At 38.7% G+C, this 21,734-nt stretch overlaps 1 protein-coding gene across 1 annotated transcript in view; it reads right to left on the bottom strand.

Moving 5' to 3' along the window:
• Positions 1-13,381, bottom strand: part of ZNF532 (zinc finger protein 532) — a 35,686-nt gene extending 22,305 nt beyond the window's left edge. The window contains 4 exon segments of the mRNA XM_009703468.1: positions 1,404-1,580; positions 4,521-4,702; positions 11,031-12,859; positions 12,862-13,381. Coding sequence (XP_009701770.1) covers positions 1,404-1,580; positions 4,521-4,702; positions 11,031-12,859; positions 12,862-13,363 — 2,690 coding nt within the window. The 5' untranslated portion in view covers positions 13,364-13,381.
• Between the last annotated feature and the right edge of the window lie 8,353 nt (positions 13,382-21,734).

The raw sequence follows: 21,734 nt of genomic DNA, 5'->3' as shown, positions 1-21,734 counted from the left end.
TGTGAGCAACCTGGTCTGGTGGGAGGTGTCCCTGCCCATGGCAGGGGGGTTGGAACTGGGTGGTCTTTAAGGTCCCTTCCAAGCAAATCATTCTATGAGTCTGTCATCTGCCTTCTATCTTCTTGAGACTGCAAGTTGTTAAAATGTACCAGTGTGCTCTGCACACTCCAGAGAAACAACATGGAGTTAAATAGTTGAATGTTTACTCTCCATACTGCACTCGTACCAACAGAGGAGAAAGAAGAGAGAAGAAAAAGGTCTGCAATGAGAAGGCATCAGGCCAAGACCGGTGAGACTTGAAGCCTGATTTCCACACGCATCAGCACCTGCAGCTCCCACCGGCTTTAGCGGAGGCCTTGAATGTTAAACATCTTTAGAACAAATACTCTGAAGCTGAGTTCCTCACTGTGCCCTGGGCTACCACCTTCAGTAAACCACTGTGTTTATGCACAACTTTCCCAGCTACAGAATGGAATCAGTTATGCTTTAATCCAGAAAAAAGACATTACGTATTGGAAAAAAGCTTACATACTAAAAATGCGTCTATTTTGATTTGGAGAGGCAAGGCTGGAAAAGGTTGAGTGGCTGGCACCTCTCACTTAATAACACACTGGAATTGCTCTCCTTGAGACATAAGAGTCTTTGGGAAGCAAAACCCTAGCTCATCACTCCCAAAACCTATGGCTTTCATGAAGAAAGACCTAGCAGTCAGAAAGTGGAGAAGAGATCCTGCAGGAAAAGCACCGTCTGAGAAGCAAGCGGCTGCCCGACCAAAAGAACAGGGTACAGCAGGCGGCTGTAGCCCCCGAGAATCCCCCAAGGTCAGCCCAGAGACGACAACTGCCACTTCTAAACCCACTTCTCACAAGTACACACCCTGGCCCCTGAGAACGGATGGCACTGAAAGAATCCATTTTCTGAATTCACCCAGATGACTGTCTGTGAGCATGTAATAGAAAAAAAATAAAATCACTTTTTCCCACCTTTTCAACCAGATGTTATGAAAATCACTGCATAGGCGCTGATGAGCCTTAGCAGTTCTTTTGGGAATCACATTATCTTAATTCACAGTAAAAATGCAGATGAACAAGCAGATTAAAAAATCAGAACGAGCAACACACTAGCTGCCTGTCCGAATCATTTTTGTAATTACTGTATTACTCTCTTGTAGCATGCAGTGGCTAAAGAACTGCTATTGCTATGTTCATGGAAATTTAACCTTTGCCAAATAAACTGCCAGCTAAAAACTCATGAAAACATTACATGAACTCCCCGTTACCAACAGGATGACAAACTGTTGGTTGTACAGTACGCGACTTTTAAGATTGTAAGCACAGGACAGAATGCAATTTCACAAGTTATTAAAATGCAGGCAAGTGCAGTAGAAGATTAATTTTGCTTACTTTGGTTCGCCTATCTTGATACCCGGGTGTTGTGTATAGGCATGGGAGTGTGTGCTGGGAGCAGATTTAAATGCCATGGGACAGATAGGACACTTGTAAAAGACTTCACAGTGACAACCTTGAATGTGAGACTTGAGTGCCGCCACATCAGAGTATACAACATTGCAATGCACGCAGCTGCAAAAAGAGTGGAAAAGAGTCAGTTCAGCCTAGCCCAACGCAGTACTGAATGAAATGGAATCAACACTGATTTTCAAGCAAGTGGATGAGATAAACATATATATACAACTGGATAAAACTACGTTATTCTGTCAATTTAAACAACCCAGTAAGAATCAGCATAAACAGAGATTTGCATATCAGAAAGTTAAGAAAAAAGAAATTTCCCAAATTTAATTCAAAAATTTAAGAGATATGAAGTCAGAACATGTTTTTATGGCATTACAATAAAACAGACAGAAGGGTCGACAGAGGAATACTCTATTGATTGTAAAAAGAATGCTTAAATCCTCTGCGAATTTGTAAAGAGACTTTACAAAATGCCTTTTTATCACATGCAGTGGATTGTATAAGGTACGCCACAGTAATTTAGAAACTACCACCAAAATGGAAACCCAGTAAGGAAAACATTTGCACCATTTCCCTTGTTTAGATTTAATGAAGACATACTGGTAATGATTTTCTGTACATGTAATCAAATCAGCACTTGGATTTAAAAACAAAAAAGGAGTAATTTAAACTCAGGACAACTACACCAAATCGCTATAATCGGATCAACATATCAGATTGGAATTCTGAAAATATTTTTAAAAAACATACTTCTGCGCTGTCGAAAATTTGTGACCTTTCCGCATCTATTCTAAAATGAAATGATTAAAAAATTAATATTAGTACATAAGAATTTCTATACACAATGGTCCCTTTTAGTGCCATACATCTCCAGTATTAAATGCTACCAAATACGTCCAAGAACACACTGCAATAAGCTACAAAATAACCTATCAAGTGAACAAATTTCTTATTGACCAGTACTTTGCAGTAAGAGTTTTACAATTTAAACACAGGAGGCCTCTACCCTTTCAAAATTTTGATTTTGGCATCTGTCATGGTAGTGATTGTTGTCACATAAATGTCAAATCATTTTTTGATACCGTTTTACTGCCCTGATGATGGCAATAAAGCAGGAAGTACAGTTATACACTGCATTCAAGAATCCCGTTTTTCTTCTAAAATGTATCACCTTTGAATTTTATGAAACACCATCTTTTCTTTTCTGAGCACTTAACTTACATTCTTAATACTATTAATCAAGTTTCTATCTAATCTCCATTTACCAACACACCTTCTACAGTAAATGGTCCTTGTCTTTTTTGGGCCTGTTAAGATGATCTCTGCTTATACAGAGATGAACATTTCTTCATAGGGGTGCAAAGCACGATCCTCTCATTAACAGATCTACTCCCCTAAGGTGTCACCTCAAGAGAGTTCGGTTGCACTTCTCGCCTCCCCATCCCATCCTGTCTGGACTTTATTCTCTAGCGATGTGACATAATAAATGATCCTCAGCATTCACCACTGTATATTAGAACAGTTCTTAAGGACCAAACCTTCCTTTCTTGGACTGATATAACAGCTTGCTTGTTTTCAACTTGGAAGAATGCAATTAAACTTCAGGTTGAAATTTCGAGCTGATTTGCTTCAGACAATTAGCCTAAATTGCTGAAATCAAACAGAGGTCCTTTGGAAAGGCAAGACAGGTTATGCTGTTCCTCAAGCAAATGCATCACAGTGATAAGGAGATGCTGAGGAGTCTAAGAAGGAAGACATTAACTTCTCCAGACACTGCTTTTCTTTGCCTAGGTGTTTTTGGTTTAGTCTCACTATATAGAGAAATTCTGACTTAGTGTGAACATGAGATGTTTATGATGCATCTTGAAAAGTTTAGCAACTTTAGGTTCACAGTGAAGGATTTATGAGTCTTCTGGTGTTACTGGTGTGGGCCAGGAGTCCCTGAAGATGATTCTGTGTACAAACCCAAGAGACACAGACTACAGGGAAGGGAAGGGGAGTGGAGGTAGCAGATGTAAGAAATGTAGGACAAGACAGACTACTGCTTGGGAGAAAGAGTAAGAGAGAAGAACCCAAAGAAACAAGAAGAGCTGAGAGTTGTGTCAGGCCATGGATTCAAGCAGAAATCAGACCGCCACAGCAGCTGGCCTGATGCAGTAAAATTGCTTTCTTCCCTTAGCGGAAGATTTCACAGTCGCCCTAGTAAATTAATTTGTGGCACCTTAAGGGGGAAGAAGCTGTGTACTGGTAAGATTTTAAATCACCCTTCTCCAGCCAGGGTGAAGTGAAAATGTTTTAGGAGTGCTGAGCAAAGCTCAGCTGTACTGGTTACTCTTCTGATCCCTTGCCGTGCTGCCTGCCATTCAGTGTGAGTAAAATTCTAAAACAAGACAATTTTTCAAGCCTTTCAAAACTTAACATTTCCATGAAATGCCTCTGATTCCCATTTTCTCAGTGAGTTGCCATTAGAGGGAAACCAAGAATAAAAGGGAAACTGAAGAGCAACAAAGAAGAACCAAAAGATCAGGCTGTTTGAATGAGACAGGTAATATTCAAGTGATGTGAAGCCAAGGAATCCTGACTTCCCACAGAAAAGAGAGCAACCAGACAGATGCAGTATGCCCATCTGCATCTCGACAATAAATTCTGGCAGTAAATACAGAAAATTACTGTTCTGCCAGGAAGAACAATTTAAAATTCAATGTTTTGAAAAAAAGTCAAGGGTTTTTTTTTAAGAACCTGAAATTAAGAAAATACATCTGAATTCTCTAGTCCTTATAAACTGTGAAGTCCTGAATCTGACATTTTATGGCTAGATGAGATTAGCTAATATTCTGATTTAATAACACAGAAAAGCAGATGCCCAAAACAAAGCAGAATCCTAATGTGGTATTTATTCCAAAATTTGTAGTACTAATAGTATTGTTGCCATGACAACCTTAAACCCATGAAGCTGTATTCTACAAACAATGCTCATGAAAATGGAAAATTACTTTTAAAAGCATAAATTATACGTAAATTGACAACAAAAATAATCATTATACTGACCGAAAACCAACTCTTCGGGTATAATGCAGGCAGTTCTTAGTGACATGAGTCTGGAAGTGGACAGATCTGCAGATTGCTCCACATTCAGGACACGTGTATGGAGATTTATGCTGATGAATTCTCTGGTGTGATGCAAAACTGCACTGGTTAGGAAGCAGCATCTGGCAGATATTGCATGTCTTCTAAACGATAAACCAAAATAGATGAAATAAAAGGTTTGGTTCAGCTATACATAACGTCTTGTGTCAAACACTGTAATATATCAAATAAAAGGTTAAATGTTATGACTTTGATGTGAACCAAAAGTAGTCAAGTACTAAATGCAGGCCCTACTGACAAATCTTGTAGGACAGAGCTGGCAGATATTGGCAACCAGACATATTGGCATTCTGGGCCATTCCGACACAACAAAGCTCTTTCAAATACCCCTGACCATGGGAGATGCGCACTGGTTTTTATAAATTTTACTTAGGTGCCTCACAAGATTACCTTAATAGCGCAAGGGGACCCAAGTACAACTTCAGAATTGAACCTTATGGTTTTAATTCAGTGTGCCACATAAAGCAAAAGAAAAAAAAACAAACCCACCAAATATACTATCTTCACTTTCTTTGATCCTTTCTCCTGACAAATTCTTATGGCAATATTCATAATGCCAATAAAATGGAATATTATCAGGCAGAAAGTGCACAGATAATTTCAAAATATATTTCTCAGGATAGAATACAACATCTGCATTGTATCAACATATTGTGCATCTGAGTAAAAACCAGAGATATGTGAAATATTTACAAAGCTTTTCTTTGCAGGACAATCTTTCTACATGCAGGAGTAACTTACTAAACTAATTCTTTTCTTGTATTTTGTTACACAAAAATAATTAAAAAACCCTTCAACTACATGTTGACTATATGCCAAATCGGAAACACTGAAATTCTTTGGGTGCTTTGTGCCACTTTTGGAATGAAATGCAAATGAGACAACCCAACTGTAAACAGGCTTCACTTTTGCTCACAGTTGCTTTCCATCACTGGAGGGCACAAAGAGCCCAAACCTGTAAAAGCATTCCAGAAAATGTTTCATTTACAATAATACATCTCTAAAATCTCTTAAGCAGATAGCTGACATCGGGTATGGAGCTATGCTTCTGTGTAACTCTGATCATGGAAGCTGCTTCAGTGACTTAACAGAAACACTCATGGTCTCAAAGTCAAGCACAAACAGAAGCCTTTGCAGAACAGGACTTAACTTCATTTCGTAATCTGTGCTTTGTGAGGCTTTTCAAATTATTATTTCTTATGACTTGGGTCTTACGAATCTCACCAGTGACTTACAAAGATTTAAAAACAAAACCGAGATTCCTTCATGACTTGTGTATTTTTTTTAACAGGAGATTTGCGTATTTTTAGAAATGTTATCTGTAAGAGTCTTGCAGATGTAGCGATGTGTACATTTTGCAAGAATACAGAACAAAACAAGATCTCCAGAGCTGTATTATATATTATTTACTAACCCATGTATGAAGTAATCCTGAAATAATTAAGAAATAATTCCTTTCCTCATGGTGAAACAGTTTCTTACTAAAAAATCAAGTGCTTCACAAAAAGTCACGTCCTTCTTCCAATTTAGGCCAAATCTCTTTTAAAAACCACTAAGATCCAGATCATATAATAGCAGAATCAAAGCTACCACTGTAGAAGAAATAGTACAGTGTTAGAACTAGCTTTCACAGCAGTCTGACTTACTAGTATTAACAACTACACCAGTAAAAAAAAATAACCTGTTCCCATTTAATCAACAGGAGACAGACACTAACTCCAAAGACGGAAGGAAAAAGCCTTTATAGTCACTGCAAAAAAAGTATTTTTTCTTCCTAATAGAACACTGTTTAACATCAAGGTCTAAAGTAACTTCTTAATTGCCTTAGCATTTTTACAATATTACTGATATTCTAAGGACTTGTATATTTTTGTATTACAATCTGTACGCTCCCATTTTTATTCTTTTTCCAAAACAGCTTAACCTAAATGCTTTTTTTAAGGGCATATGCAAAAACTCTGATTTTTTAAAAAAAAAAAACCAGTAATTTTAAGTAGAAATGTTAACATGAAACATCTTGTGGTCACACACATAGAAGCAAGAAGTGTATTTTCATATGGTTCACTTTTAGTGTTTCTCTGTGAACATAGTGGCCTGACAGTCTGAATGCAGTCTCCATCCAAACATAGTTCTCAAATGTCCTGAGGACAGCAAGATAGCAAAATGCAAAACATTAAAACAGAGGAAGTTAAGCAAAGAAGATCTACCATTCCTCAAATTCAGGTTCAATATTAGCACTACTACCAGCCTAAAAGACTAGTAGAGAGCATGGATACATTTACTACCCTTGCGGAAGGCTTTGCCTGAGGTTAACTATCTGCAGGGATTTTGAACGATCACCCTGCTTACAGCCTTCGTGACACACTAAGTCTGAAACTGCGTTCAGACACATATAAATATTCACTTTGAAATGCCAAATATTTGTCCTCAATTGACCAAACAGCTATGGCTGGAACCACCAACTCATGCCCTCCAAACTGAACAGAACTGGTTTGGGATGTTAACTTTGTCTTCAGCTCAGGCTTAAAGGCAAAATCCTGACCAACCATAACTACTTAAAACGTGCTTGACACATTTACCTGGCTTCAGTGCCATTCCTAAAAATCTGTCTTTTGCCATTTATGTACTAATAAGCAGCAATATAACACTGGAGAGTCTGGAGTATTATTTGATTATGTAAGAAAACAGCAACACAGAACTACTTCTTCCACCAACAGAAACATATGGGGTTTTCATAGTCCTTCCAAAGCCTTTCGTCTGCAGCACCACAGAAGGAAACCGGGATGCTACGCCACTGAGGAGCCATACAACGTTCCAACCCCAACTCAGCATATCTCCCTGACTTTGCAGGGAGCAGCCCGCAAGATTAATCTGTAACGCTAGTGACGCAGACTGACACAAAATGCCAATAAGGTTCTTTCTTAAGGCCACTGGTTTGCCATTTTGGCAAGTACAGTAAAATGTTAAATTGTAACTGATTACAGTAGAACAAGAAGAATCTACTGTAAAAATCTGAAATTCAGCATGTTTGCTTACCATTTTATTTTGGGCTTAAGGTGGCATTAACTTCCAGTTCTCTCATTCCAACCCACACCAAAATAAAACAGTTTGTGAAAATCATCACCTGCCTGCATTCAAAGTCAAAGTTTCAGAAAAAAAAGGGTTAGAAGAAAAAATGGTGGAGGTGGAAAATAAAGATACACAAGAACTATGAGCATGAAGGGAAATGAGCTATGTTGTTTCCATGGGAGCTATACACTTATATCTGTAAATAAGACAAACATTAGCATTGATTAGCCCAGGTTTGTGACAGTTTTTTTTCCCCTGGGAAGTACATGAGGGTTTCATTCAGCCAGGAAACCTGTCAGCGAGTGGTCCCACTCCCTTTAACAGGAATATTAATGGAAGTAAAATATTACAGAAAAGTAACAACTTTATAGGGAACACCTTTGAATTGCTAGGGCTGTTTTACTACTCTTTATTTTAAAAGAAACATTCTACCTTCAAAACAGGAGTTTAAGAAGAAGAAGAAATAACAGCTACTTACTCCTTAGACTCACTGAAAACATAAACCAGTATACAATTTCCATTTCAAGAGCAATTAGGTGGGAACTAGAAAGAATAGCAAGCTGCAAATAGTAACTTTTTTCCTATTATTTGTTTGCAAAATCCAAAAGTTTATTTTTATTCTTCCTTCCTTCCAAAGTGAAAATAACAACTTCATCTAACTTCCCTGTCTTCTCCCCCCCATACTAATGGTAGTTTTACAACAAAAAGCCAGTGCCAAGCACTAAGAAGGAAAACAGAAGTCAGAGTATTTCTCATCCAAGCTTTTCAAGGGGTAACATACGATGAAAAAGTACCAAAACGTTTATTAATAAATGCCTATACAGAGTTTTTCTTCAGCAAACACTACCATTGCAGCAATGCTTGGGACAAAAACTTGACAAAAAGGTAACTTATCAAGAAAGTAGGACGTGTTGCCCTCACTAAAGCAACTGTCCAGTTAAACAGTTTCTATGGTGGGCATTTCAGTATACCTACAACACTACAGTATGTAACAAAACAACGTAAAAAAACCAGTACAGAATTGAAAACTGCTGCTTGATATATGGAAAGGACCAAGAAAAATATTTTTTAAGAGGATATTTCAATGAAGAACATTTAAAACTACGTTTATTAAGAGCGTTCTTTTAAAATGGAACAACGTGAAAATAGTTTCTTTTCCTCCAGTGCTTTGCAGCAACAAGGCTTTTTTCCTTTTTTTTTTTTTTTTTAAAACCTGGAAATCCATGGCCTAGTAAGCAGGTATTAAGGCCTTGTTCATACATCAGCTCTGAAAAGAGAGCAAGTTTCCAACAAGAGACACAAATGCATTGAGAGGCAGTAGGCAATGCTGTTTTCTGTTCCTTCCTGAGCTTTCCTCCCTGAGCAGCAGTATCTGTGTACCCACACTTCTCTTTCCACCTAACTGCAGTTATATTTTGACACTCCGTGAAGATCTCTGTTGCTTTCCCACAGTAAAACACCAGGGTAAACAGTATCTAACAGGACATGCACAGAGAGCAAACTTGGCAGCAAAAGGGCAAAAGCACCAGACAGAGGTAGCAGGAAAGGGCAAAAGGTGTTTCTACAGATCTGGTTAGTCTACCTGTCCATACAAAAAAAGGCCCCCAGAAAAAGCGAGCACATCACTTTTTTATCTTTGTTGTTCTCTATTTTTTTCATTTTATCCTTACCTCATCCTCCCAACCTATTCTCAGTATATTTCTCTGTCTCTCATCCACTTGCTTTATCTTGGTGCCTTCTCAATTGCTTGATTTTATACAGTACCAAGAACAGGGCTTTCACAAGGACTACTGGATCTTATCATATGCAATGATACCTAATGGACCTATTATGGAAAAAAAGATACATCTAACACCAATAAGCACCAGCAAAGCAGTTAGCTAAGAAACAATTACTGAGTATTAAGTAACTCAAGAGCTGGTGCAGAATATACTCATGGTCAGCCATTAGATACTGTTCAAAACTGCAGCAAGGGCTAGGGACAGAATACATTCTGTTACCTTCTTTCTGACAAAAAGCTTAAATAAACTCGCTTTCGGTAGGCACATCTGTAGCATCTTACAACCAGAAATTCACTCACATGGCATTTCACTGTGAATCCAAGCAGTTTCAGCCTAAGTCCGCTAGTCAGTTAGTAAAGCAGGAGCTGAGGCAGAGCCACATAATCCGTATAGTCAAGATTATTTCCACCTTCAAACCTCTTCACATTACTATCCGTAGTAGGGGGCGCAGCGTAACTGCTTCAGGGCCACAGAGCAGGTCTTAAGTTTAGTAAATAGATTCTGACAAGAACCTGTTTGCACTTCTATGACTAGTGGATTTTTTCCTAATAGACCTCAAACCCTTTATCTTAGTACACTGCTGTGTGATTCCCAGGAATATTCCTGGGACATTCCTGTCTTGATCAGTCTGAGCATGTTTGCAGGTTTTCAGCTTCCCACATAGCAAGCAGCTGCAACACCAAGCTCAACTGAATGCTTTGAAACACACCAGAATCCCTTTTAATTGGCACGCCCCAACAGAAATCCAACTATATAATTTAATTAACAATCTTAACTCTTACAGGATTATAAAATACATCGCACACTGATTAATATTAACTTTTATTGAATGATGTGTTTTCTTTCAGATTAGGCCACATACATTAGTAAAGAATTTTAAAATGGTCTGTAAGTTTAACTCATTAGCAATCCTAAGCAGAAAGGAAAACAAACACAAATAAACAAATGGTCACACAGCAAGGAACGCATGCTAGTGAACACCACTTTTCACTTCTGTTTAAGACAGACCTACAGACAACAGCATGCATATCCTTTCAATATTATCAGTGTGCCATTTATTCATTGCCTAGAGTCTCTGTAGATAAGAGGAATGCCTAGCTCACTTACAGTGCTGTACGAAAATAACAAAAACTGAAGACAAATCAAAAATGAATCACTTCATCTATCACTCATATTGAATAGGCAGGCTGTTAATGAGGGTGCCAATTAAGTGGATTCCATAGGATATCAAATTCCAAAGCACAGAAAGAATAATTAAAAATTCTTAGTAAAGACCATTATTAATTTCAGGATTCTAATGTTCAGCTGTAAGAAAGCTAATGCTAAATTTTAGCAAAAATATACAGTGTACAGGGTCTAAAAAAAAAACTCTTTAAGAAAACTATTATTTAAAAAATGTTGACATTCACTACGTAAGTGCTTGCAAGATTTTTTGTGGGTTTTGTTTATAATTTTAATCACGGAGATTCAGATAATTAACAGCTAAATGAAAGTAAAAACATATCCAAAGTCTGCTAGGCTTATGGATGAAACATTGGAATTTAAACATATGATACTCTACTTGTCCACTTGTGTCTGCAGCCTGCTGGAAATGAGTTGCAAGAGATGTCTCGTCTTGGAAAACTTCATTACACTCCAAACACTTTAGACTATGCCTACAGAGTTTCGATGGATCTTCGTCTAGTGGCATAGCTGGAATGACAGGTGTACTTGCTGGGGCTGATATTACTGTCCCAGTTAAGCCAGACTGTATCTTTGTTACAGTATGCGTGCCAACTCCCACAGGGCTTTGAAGCATAGATGTAGCAGTATTGCTTGAAGGAGATGCTATCATTTGATCTGCTGGGACTGGTTTTAAAATTAGGTGCGAACACTGCATTACAACTCCTTTTTCCTTGTGTCCACGAGCATGGGAAAGAAGACTGCATTTATTGTAGAAAACTAAATTCTTTGTACAGTGATTACACGTCACTTCAATTCGCACACTCCTCCTGTCATAATGTTGCGTCAGGCTCTTCTCAAGAGCAAATGAGTCGCCACACTCCAAACACTTGTAACCGCGTGTTGGTAACGTTATTCCGGCATTAGCAGGGGGACTAAGGTTTGGGATGTAAACTGGTACGGGATTGACACTACTCAGCACCTTATTGAATGCTTCCACTACAGAACTTTGTAGAGATGACACCACCTGGACTCGAGACACTTTTTTAGAAGGCTGTGAGGCTGCTGCAGAAATTATTGCCTGCTTTATTTGTTGCTGAGGTTTCGTTAGCACTTGGCGGAGTTCAGAGGTGGTTTGAGCACCTTGAGGCAGAAGATTAAGGTTGGCAAGATGGACTGTCTTTGGCACAAGTTTAGCACTGGCAAGGCTCGATGCTGGCACCACAACAGTCTGCTGTTGTATAGCATTGGCAGCTTTTATAATGGCGCTACTGGCACTCTGCACTGAAGCAGCAGATATTACAGTGGCTTTCACCGTAGTGTTGTTAGCAAGCTTCAAATTAATAACTTGCGAACCTGCTGTTTTAACTGCCGACACAGGGAGAAAGGCAGTAGCCACAGGTTTGATAGTGACCTGTTTTGGTGCAAGTTCTGCAGATGCAACTGCATTGGTGACAACTGTGGACTGGAGAGGAGCTCTAGGAGGAGAGGAAAGAACAGCAGCAGAAGTTGGCGAGGACAGGAGAGATGTCATGGAAGTTACCATGGAGGCAGCCTGCTCTGGCTTTTTACCAGAGTCCAGATCAACTTCTGGCAACACTCTAGTAACAGTTCTCTTGATCTCCCCGGAAGAAGTCTTGATGGTTTTTATGCGAACTTTAGGAATTGCTGGTGTTGACCCTGCAGGAGAAGATGGAGACCCTTTGCTACTGTTTTCACTCGATACACTTCTGGGACTATCAGGTGGTTTGACAGATGGCTTTTTAGCACCATCAATGAGACTCTGAGATTCAGGTGATTTTTCAATAGCTCGGGGACTTTCACTCATGTCTTTTGGTAATGGAGAAGATTCTGCTGAATTAGACTGTAAATCTTTACCGGTATCTGTAGCTGCCTTTTTAGCACTCAGTGCTGCAATTGCAGCAATGCAGGAAGAAAGCTTCGCTGATGACTTTGCTTTGGACTGTGAAATGCTGGCAAGATTTGCTTCACTTTTTTCAGCACTCAGTTTTCCATCAAGTACCCTGTTTTCAAGAAGCTTCTCAGAACTGTCTTTTAGCAATTTGTCCTCTGTTTTTCGAGCTTTAAAAGGCTCATAGACACTTAAATTCATGGAGTTTGTCTCTGCTTCTCGTTTAGCAACTTTATTTTTATCTATACTACTTGAAACGGGGATTCCAGATTTAATCAAGTTCTCCCCTCCAAGTGCCTTCAGTTTGTCATATTTTATACAGATCCTGCCAAGACATTTGCTCTGAAATTTGCCCGCAGCTCCTCTTTATCTGGGGGATCATCCACCTCAATTTTTTCATCATCATCAAATTCTTCAGCACTTGATATTGGGCTAAACTGGTTGAAAGCTGAATCTTTCAGCGTAGTCTCAGAAGCTGACCCATCATCTTTAAGTGACTTCCCTTCATCTTTACTGTAACTATCAAGAGCTGATGAGGTTAGAAAGCCATTATGCAAGCCATTGCCTGTGGAATGGTGGCCATCCTTGTCGACTCCTTCGGAAGAATCAATAGTACGCACGTTTTTCACAATGACACTCACACCAACATCAGATGATGACGGGGCATGAGAGTCTTCATCTGTGTGAGCATTCTGTTTTATGTGGCTTTCATGGTCATCGTGTCCAGATTCAATAGCTGCTTTTGGATCAACCATGTCTGGTATGTCAAAGGCTGCAAGAAGGTCATCAAAATCTGGGGTCTTCATATCCCCCATGGTCATGTGTTTGATTGTAAGCAAATCTGCAAAATAAACAGAAAGTCATCACCTCAGTATTTTAAGCGCTAATAGCAGAGTCTTACACAAAATAAGAGCATGTTCACATATGCCATGCAAAAAGCTGTTATTTCACTTCTGAAGTAGTATTTTCAGAAATTATACATCACAGAGCAGTGTTCCAGTGCAAGTGTACAGCCAAATTGTTACACCAAGAGCTACAGTAATCCATCAACTTCACAGACTGTAACCTAGTCATTTCACTCTAGGCACAAATTTCTCTTCAGTGACTTTCTTCCTGTCCCTTCTCCTACACTCCTTCCTACCCTCTCTCACGTACATAATGACTACAGCAAGATACCTAGACTTTCATGAAAATAACGTGAGGCACTTGTAATTCCTCCTAAGTCTAAATTTTCCTTGACATTTGCCTTACCAACCTGTTAAGTCTTCTTGAATATGGTAACAAATGTTTCCACTAACAGTCAAAGACTGTTGCACTGTTTTCTGTAACTTAAATTGCTTGATAAGAATTAGAATAAGTGTCTCCCCAGTGTTCACAATGCTTTTTTTCAGCAACTTTAATGAAGGATCTGCTGTATCTACACTACTCCTGCCAGGTGTCTCACCTACTTTAAAGACCTCCCATAACAGAGATTCTACTACCTCCAATGTAATCTATGCCAGTCATTCAGAGTTTTCACGGTTATGTGTTTCCTACTGCATAACCTGAATTTTTCTTGATGCAATCTGAATGAACTACATGTGGTTCTGTTCATCTGTCCTCTTTGCAACACCACTTTACTCTGAGACCATTATCTCCCTTCAAACTTTGCCCTTTTAGGCTAACCAAGTCTTTATGGTTTTCTTTCCCCTCACAGGTAAAATTTTCCAGATCCTGCTCTTTTTGTTCAACACTATTGTTGGGTTTTTTTCTTCCAATTTCGAAACCAAACAGGTAACTCAAAACTGAAACTTTACAAATGCTGTGTAAAAAGAAAAACTAACTTTGGGTATACGTCTAGATTTAAATCCCACTATGACATTTGCCTTTTTCCACAGACATTGCAATAATGTGCAGAGGTGTGCAGGGCAATCACTTGTAGAGACCCACAAAAATCCGTTACAGAAAGCACAGACAGACATTTTTTCATTCTCTTTCATAACCATGCACGGGTAGGATTTGTATTGTTGTGATGGAGTTGTTTTTAACGTACTTTCATTGTTCAGTAATTACCAGACCAAAGTTAGCATTCAATGTGAAAAGATACTTAACCAAGTAAGTGTTATTGTTAGAAACTGCCCATTTAGGAAGCATCCTGTCTGTCCTCCTGCCTTTGTATTGGCACTAAAGGACGGGAAAACATTCTTATTATATAGCTCAATGTTCTGTCTCCAGTATCAATTAACACAGGCCATCCGAGAACCACGGTGTGACTAACTGCAACAGTGCTCTTCAAGCTCTTCATATTAGTTCAGATAAGCAAGAGGCTACATGCCCCACGGCAGAAGGTCTGTTGGAAGCCACTTGCCAATGGAGATGTATCCTACAACTTCAGCAGCTCGCTCCCTCCTCCTCTGAGCTCATTATCTTGAGCTCTGGAGAGAAACTACTTGCTGACTCTTGAATTCAGCCGCAACAAGGCTAAGAAAAACTAAACCAGATGTGCATATGTTTAAAGACATACTTTTATGCATATCATTATCAACATGGGCAGCACTCTCATTGTTCCTCAGAAAGATGCAGTTTATTAAAATGGCATAATCCCTTTGCTTGACCTACAAAAAAAATCTGTAAAACTTGTGTACCCATCAACACTGGCTACCTGGATGTCATTATGGACTCTAAGAAAGGCAACTGAGGAAAATTTCTCAAGGATACTGGAATACAGACAGACATTTCATATAACACCTTCAAATAAATACATAGTGGTTTTGAAAATTGTTTACACAGTCCACTTAATGGTTTTGTTGCTTTGTCTAACTTATTAACTCCTTTTCATTGCACCAAATCCTTCTGCAGAGCTGAAGTCAGCATGTGATTCTCTGTAAAACATGAGTATACCATTGTAACTGATGAATTTACTCTCTTAATTAACTCATAATTCCCTTACTTAATGGACAATACATAGTAGCCTATCATGGTAAATGCTCATCATCAAGACTTCACTACTTTTGTAAAGCATATGTTTATAATCTATACCTATCAGACATAAGATTGTTTTATAATGTTGGTAATTCTGGTTTTATTGTGTATTTGTTTAATTACAAAATTTTAAAATCCATTTATTCAAAAGCAAGTTTGTAGCCCTCATGCATTTAAAATAGTAATTGGGATAATACGAACATAAAGATTTAAGAAGAGAGACTAGACAAGTAACCACTACAACTCAGCTCTCTTGCAGTATAATCAGAGGCGAACTCATCTCGTTCATGTCATGTGGCAGTAGATGCCTGTCTATACCAAAGCAAGACGATTATCACACTTATGCACAGTGCTGCAGACCTGGACTTTTGTCTACCCTCTGCCTGAAGGACCTCCTGTGAAAGGGCCACAATCACAAAGGCAGTTACCTAATAAATACAAAAACACATATACACATGGTATCAAAATTACAAAGACAGTTCTAATCAGAATTAAATGGAAAAGATTCCAGAGACCAAAGCACATCAAATCCATGTAAAACCACACAAACAAAGCCTTAATTGACACAGGTTTTCATGATTCAGATACTATTTGCACTCTGATTGTACATCTGCCCATAGGTGTCTTTTTACAGTTATTATATACACTCAAAAAGAACTAGAAAGTCTCCCTAGTCTAAAACTTCCTCTAATTACACGTACTGGAGTTTAATTAACATTTGGCAATAGCAATGAATTAAGTAAAGGCCCACTTAAACAGTATTTCATCCAAGTATGTTTAACAGCAAAACTCTGTAGCAGAACAGATACATTTGTACTTTACTGAAAAACTTGGTTAGGCTAATTGCAAAATGGTAAAATATTTCAAAAGAATTCAGAGGTCTGCAGAGCTAAAATCTTAAATTTATCCATAGAGAGCACAGTGCATGAAGTTGCAACTGTATTTCAAGTGTATGCAGAAGGAACAACTCCCATGCTCTAACCGAGCATGAGAATGGAACGGTTCCTTCCGCATGGAGGACTCAGAATTGCTGCTGCCCTTATGAAGAACCTCTCCCATTCTTCAAACTTTTAAACCAATCGAAGTAAACAACAAGGGAAAAAAGACAGGGCCGGTTTTGACAAACAAGTAAGCCAAGTTGTAACCTGGACATTTTATTCATCTCTTCCTCACTACTCTAGTATACCATTTTAAGATTCAGTATATGAACTATGTTTCCACCACAACTGCCAGGGCTCTGAAGCCACATTCCTCTCTTTTTTTTTCTTCTTTCTCTGAAAACCTTTCAGTAACTCCTTCCCTTAAGGATAAAACTCCACCTTTTATCCAAGATCAAAATCAACTGACACCTTGGCTGCCAGACAAGCTGTTAGTCTATTCCTGCTCCGGGCCAACATGATGCCTGTAAATACTTCAGAACAGGAAATGAGGCAAGTTCCTGGTTCGCTAGGAAATCGTGATTTTCCAGGAACTGGAGTTTCTTTGAGAACTGCTTTTAAAAAAGTGCTGAGAGCAAAGCTCAGTGTCTCCAGAGAGACACACAAAGGTGTAAAAACCTAGCATCAGAGGGCTGCCATTAAGATCATCTTCAGAACTGAACTGAGGAACAGTCCACAAGATGTACAATCAAGGATACCGTCCTCAGACTAAACAAACAAAAACATATTTAAGGAAACAACCTGCAAGACCCCCACCTCCTCAAACACTTTTGTCTGAAATAGAAGTTTTTTCATTTTTAGTTTCTAAAGAGTAGAAACAAAATTCACCCCAAAACAGGGGAATGCTAACTTGAAGTATAAATTATGAACAATGGATAGATGATACAATAAATTAAACACCCCTAATTTTGCAGGTACTCATATAGAGTCAGTTCTTTGATTTATTGACTCTGTCCAAAGTACCATTTCATTTTCGGATGACAAGTCTCCCTTTGTAACATTCCTTTTCCTTCCCATGGACTAGCTTCATTTCCTGTCTTTCCACCTGGCTATCTGCTGCTGTTCACCAGGAGAATGCCAGGAAAAGCCTATCACTTTTGTCATAAAATTTGCAACCTTTAGGGTGCTTGCGTTCCCTGAGAAAAGTTATTGAAGAAAATCAGTTTCTTTTAAAACTCAAGCATTACTTTGCTTGCTGATTATTCCATGATAAAAGTAAGTAAAAAGGCAAAAATTCTGGATATGGCCAAAAGGAATTACACAACTAGAGAGCCATGGAGCAGTGAGGTGCAACATTTCTGGGTTCTGCTTTTTTGACAGCGGGTGATAGGACTTCTGGGAAGATACCCCTGAGATTTAAAAACTTAAGATAGCAGCCTCTGAATACACTTACTTCGTCATTTCCATTAATCTCTTCGGTGACAACGTCCACCCCTATGCATGCATCAATATCTTACTGAAAGGTAAGGTGTGAATTAAGTTCTGGAGGACAAACCATGATTGTTTTGTTTGTGTTCGTGCTTTGTTCAAAGCATGTGTGCATGACTTTCTACATTCTTCTTTCTTTGGAAACACATCTCCTAAAGTAAGTGCTGCCTATGAACAGCATGAAGAAAACAGCACAGGTTTAAGCCAAAGGAAGATAGCCCTTGACTGTTCCACTGTCTTTCTTTTCCCAGTTAGCCTTTTTTACTCCAGTTCATCTGATAACACATTCCAGTGAAGCACTCCCTTGGGTAATTATGTCAAAACAAGAACCAGTCCATGAGAACTCTCTGCTGACAGTGGAAGAAGCAAGCAGGACAAAAATTTGATGCTACAACCATAAGAAGCAGTAAATTCTTGTAAACCTTTTTGGGCCTTCATATCCTGGCCGTTAAGACGGAATGCCGCAGGACGCATTCAAATTTGATTTTAAAAGGCTGATCTCCAGAAAAACGGGAAAACATCTGCAAGATGTAGTGCATCCAGGAGCTTCTGCCCTACTGTCAGGGATTCCAGAGACCATTTTGAAATACTGCTTTCTTACAAACAACTCTCTGTGTAGATGTGAGGAAAGCTCAAACATGCAATGACATACATATCAGCCAAAGAAATACCAGGGCTTAGAAGTAAATAGCTGCTTCTGAAGGATTAATAAAGGCAGATTTGTTTTACTACATGGAATTTCTGTCACTCCTTTCATGTCACTACCCTTTCATGTACTCTCCCAAAGGGAGGGGGGGCGGGGGGGGGGAGCAGACAAAGACATAGAAGAAAACATGTTTTCTTACTTTCTAAATGCGATTTATTTTTTAGCTTGGGCTTTAAGACAGCTGCGGATGGGGTACAGTGTTCTCCACAAGAAAGACCAAGAAAGAAGATTGTGAAAGATACATTGCTGCTGAAAGTAAAAGGTACTTTTTGGTGTAAAGCTAAGTAATTCTGAACACTCAAACCAGACTAGTTTTGGGGAAGTTCAACAGCCTAATGAAGATAAGAAAACAGAATCATCTGGCAGCTTCCAGACAGCTCGTATCTCCAAACCACTCAAAACTCTGATTTTCGTCTGTAAGGTACAAGAACAACTTCAAGCTTTCCAGGCCTAGCAATAACGAATAATCCTCCCCTTTCCAATACTTTTCCAATTAATATTCTCTACGCAGGAAGGCTTCCAACTATTGTTTCTGGATCACAAGCATGGTCCTAGATACTCAATTTTTATTCTTTTATTTCCATCACTAACCTTTAATGAACTGATCAACTTATCCTCCTTGACACTCACCCTCCTGCTCATCCAAATCCTCACTGCTCAACCACAAGCCTAGTGACTCCATGCAATTGCTTTAACCGTCTGTACTAGCGCTGTCTGTTCTACCGTATTAAATTTAAATTCCTACCCTTTGCCTTCGAATCTCACATCACTGTCTATACTTACAATATGTAACCGCATGCTTTTGTTCAAACAACTACCCAATTCAAGCCCCCCTCAGCAGCAAGTCTGTTTATTATTTAAGGAACTAGGAAAAAAACCAACTTTAATTTTCATCTACCTATGGAATTCATATTCTTGTGACTACATTCCTTTACCTTCCCTAAACTCTTCCAACAGTTTTTACCTCCATTTGTACTATGTACAATTATGGACTGTTCAGTCTTTAGGGCAGAGACCTTTTCTTTTGTACGTTCTCCGAAGAAAATCAGCATTCTTTTCAGTACTGTGAAAACAAGGGCATCGAGACACCACTTTTCAGTGTCTGGCACGTGGTAATGTCTTGATTCTGGAAGAATACTTCTGGTATAACCATATATAATAATTATTCTGTATTGTTGGACTGGTATGAACTCCCAGTTAGACACACTATTCCAGAACAAAATTCTGATAATCTGGTATAGTTACTCCACTTCCAAACACAAATAATGATGCCTAAATAGCATCATGCTCATTCTGGAACAAAATGCTGACACGGAGTAATACCAGCCTAACCAGCATAAAAACCTTTTTTTTTAGTTTGTGTATGGTTATACCAAGAAATTTCACCAGATAGAGAAGACTTAAGTGATTCAATCAAAATTAGCCTAACCAGCATAAAAACCTTTTTTTTTTAGTTTGTGTATGGTTATACCAAGAAATTTCACCAGATTGAATCACTTAAGTCTTCTCTATCAAAATTACAGTAATGTATATCCTAGCATTAGGCAAACATCAGCCTAACAGACAGATTATGAGCAGTTCATTAGTTATTCAACATATATTAGTAATTATGACTAACACTTCTGATTATTTACTTTGAAAGCTAAGTATCTGAAAGAAAGACAAAAGCAATATGCTAATTCAACCACCAAACCTTCTTCAGGAAATGAGAACCACATCTCAAATCACAACTTGCTGTGGTTTGAAATACTCTGCAGGCAAGAAGGATATGCAAGAGGCCACTTTAACCACAATCAGCAATGTCTGCCATATTCACATAAAATATAGGTTCCTTTTCGCTTATCAAAGGTCCCATGACTTGTTACTGTTGCAAAACTGACAGATTCCTGCTTCCAGAAATAAGAGGAATTCCTTTCATAATAAGCAGCACTTAAGTTCTCGGGATAAAGGTCTCATTTATCATCCATAGTATCAATAAGGTCATGCCAGTCCTTATGTAAACATCTTTGTGAAGTACGGGGTGTTTTACAGTCGAAATTTATACCAAACGATCTGCTATTTCAACATTACACACTGTCTCTGATTCCTGCTTCCAGAAATAAGAGGAATTCCTTTCATAATAAGCAGCACTTAAGTTCTCGGGATAAAGGTCTCATTTATCATCCATAGTATCAATAAGGTCATGCCAGTCCTTATGTAAACATCTTTGTGAAGTACGGGGTTTTTTACAGTCGAAATTTATACCAAACGATCTGCTATTTCAACATTACACACTGTCTCTATCCGCCTTTAAAAAAAAAAAAAAAAGGAAAATCCAATTTGTCTCCACGTACAAGCCTCAACCAGTAAGAGAAATCTGAATTTGCACTTCTGGTTTTCTAAGAGAACATTCCTGGTTTTCTAAGAGAACATTCTACCAATTTTCTTCCTCCTTCCTCCTCCTCAAAAAAAGCTTTGAAGGGTAAGTATTAGCCCAGTGTTTCAAGTATTAAAATTTTTGCCTTTTTTTTCACTCAATGCAGTAACCTTGTTGTTGACAGTTTCAGAAGAATTTAAATATTTATTCTTTACTAGCCCAAGAAAGTTTTCAACAGGCATTTCACAGAATCGCAGAACAGCTGAGGCTGAAAGGGACCTCTAGAACTCAAACTTCTCTGCTCAAAGCAGGGTCAGCTATAGCAGGACCCTCAGGATGTCGCCCAGTTAGATTTTTAGTATTTCCAAAGATGGAGCCCCAAAACCTCTCAAAACAACACGCTCCAGCATTTCACCACCCTCGCAGTAAAAAAAGATTTAAACCATTAACTAGCATTCAGTCCTACTCACATTCACTTGCCTTACCACCCACTCATGACAATATCTAAATGCACTTTTGGAGTGCACCATCAAATGGAAGCAAGCTACGGACGCTTAGCAAATCATATGCTGCTGATCCAGAGCGCAACCCCAGCTCCTGTCATGGTCAGACAGAACATTTTGGAATGGGGACAGAGCTCAGTTAGTGGCTGTAATTTATAAGGCTGTCTCTGCGGCCTGTTTCCACAGCAGACGGTACCAGTTCACATTTGATGTCGACCTACTGTCAGACGAGCTGTACAATTAAGATGCTATAAACAAATCTGGATGCCTTAAGGAGGAAAAAAAAAACTTCCATGCCAA

Source organism: Cariama cristata, unplaced genomic scaffold (genome assembly GCF_000690535.1).
Source record: "Cariama cristata isolate BGI_N322 unplaced genomic scaffold, ASM69053v1 scaffold15947, whole genome shotgun sequence".
Taxonomy (NCBI): Eukaryota; Metazoa; Chordata; class Aves; order Cariamiformes; family Cariamidae; genus Cariama; species Cariama cristata.
This window is presented reverse-complemented; position numbering and strand designations above follow the sequence as displayed.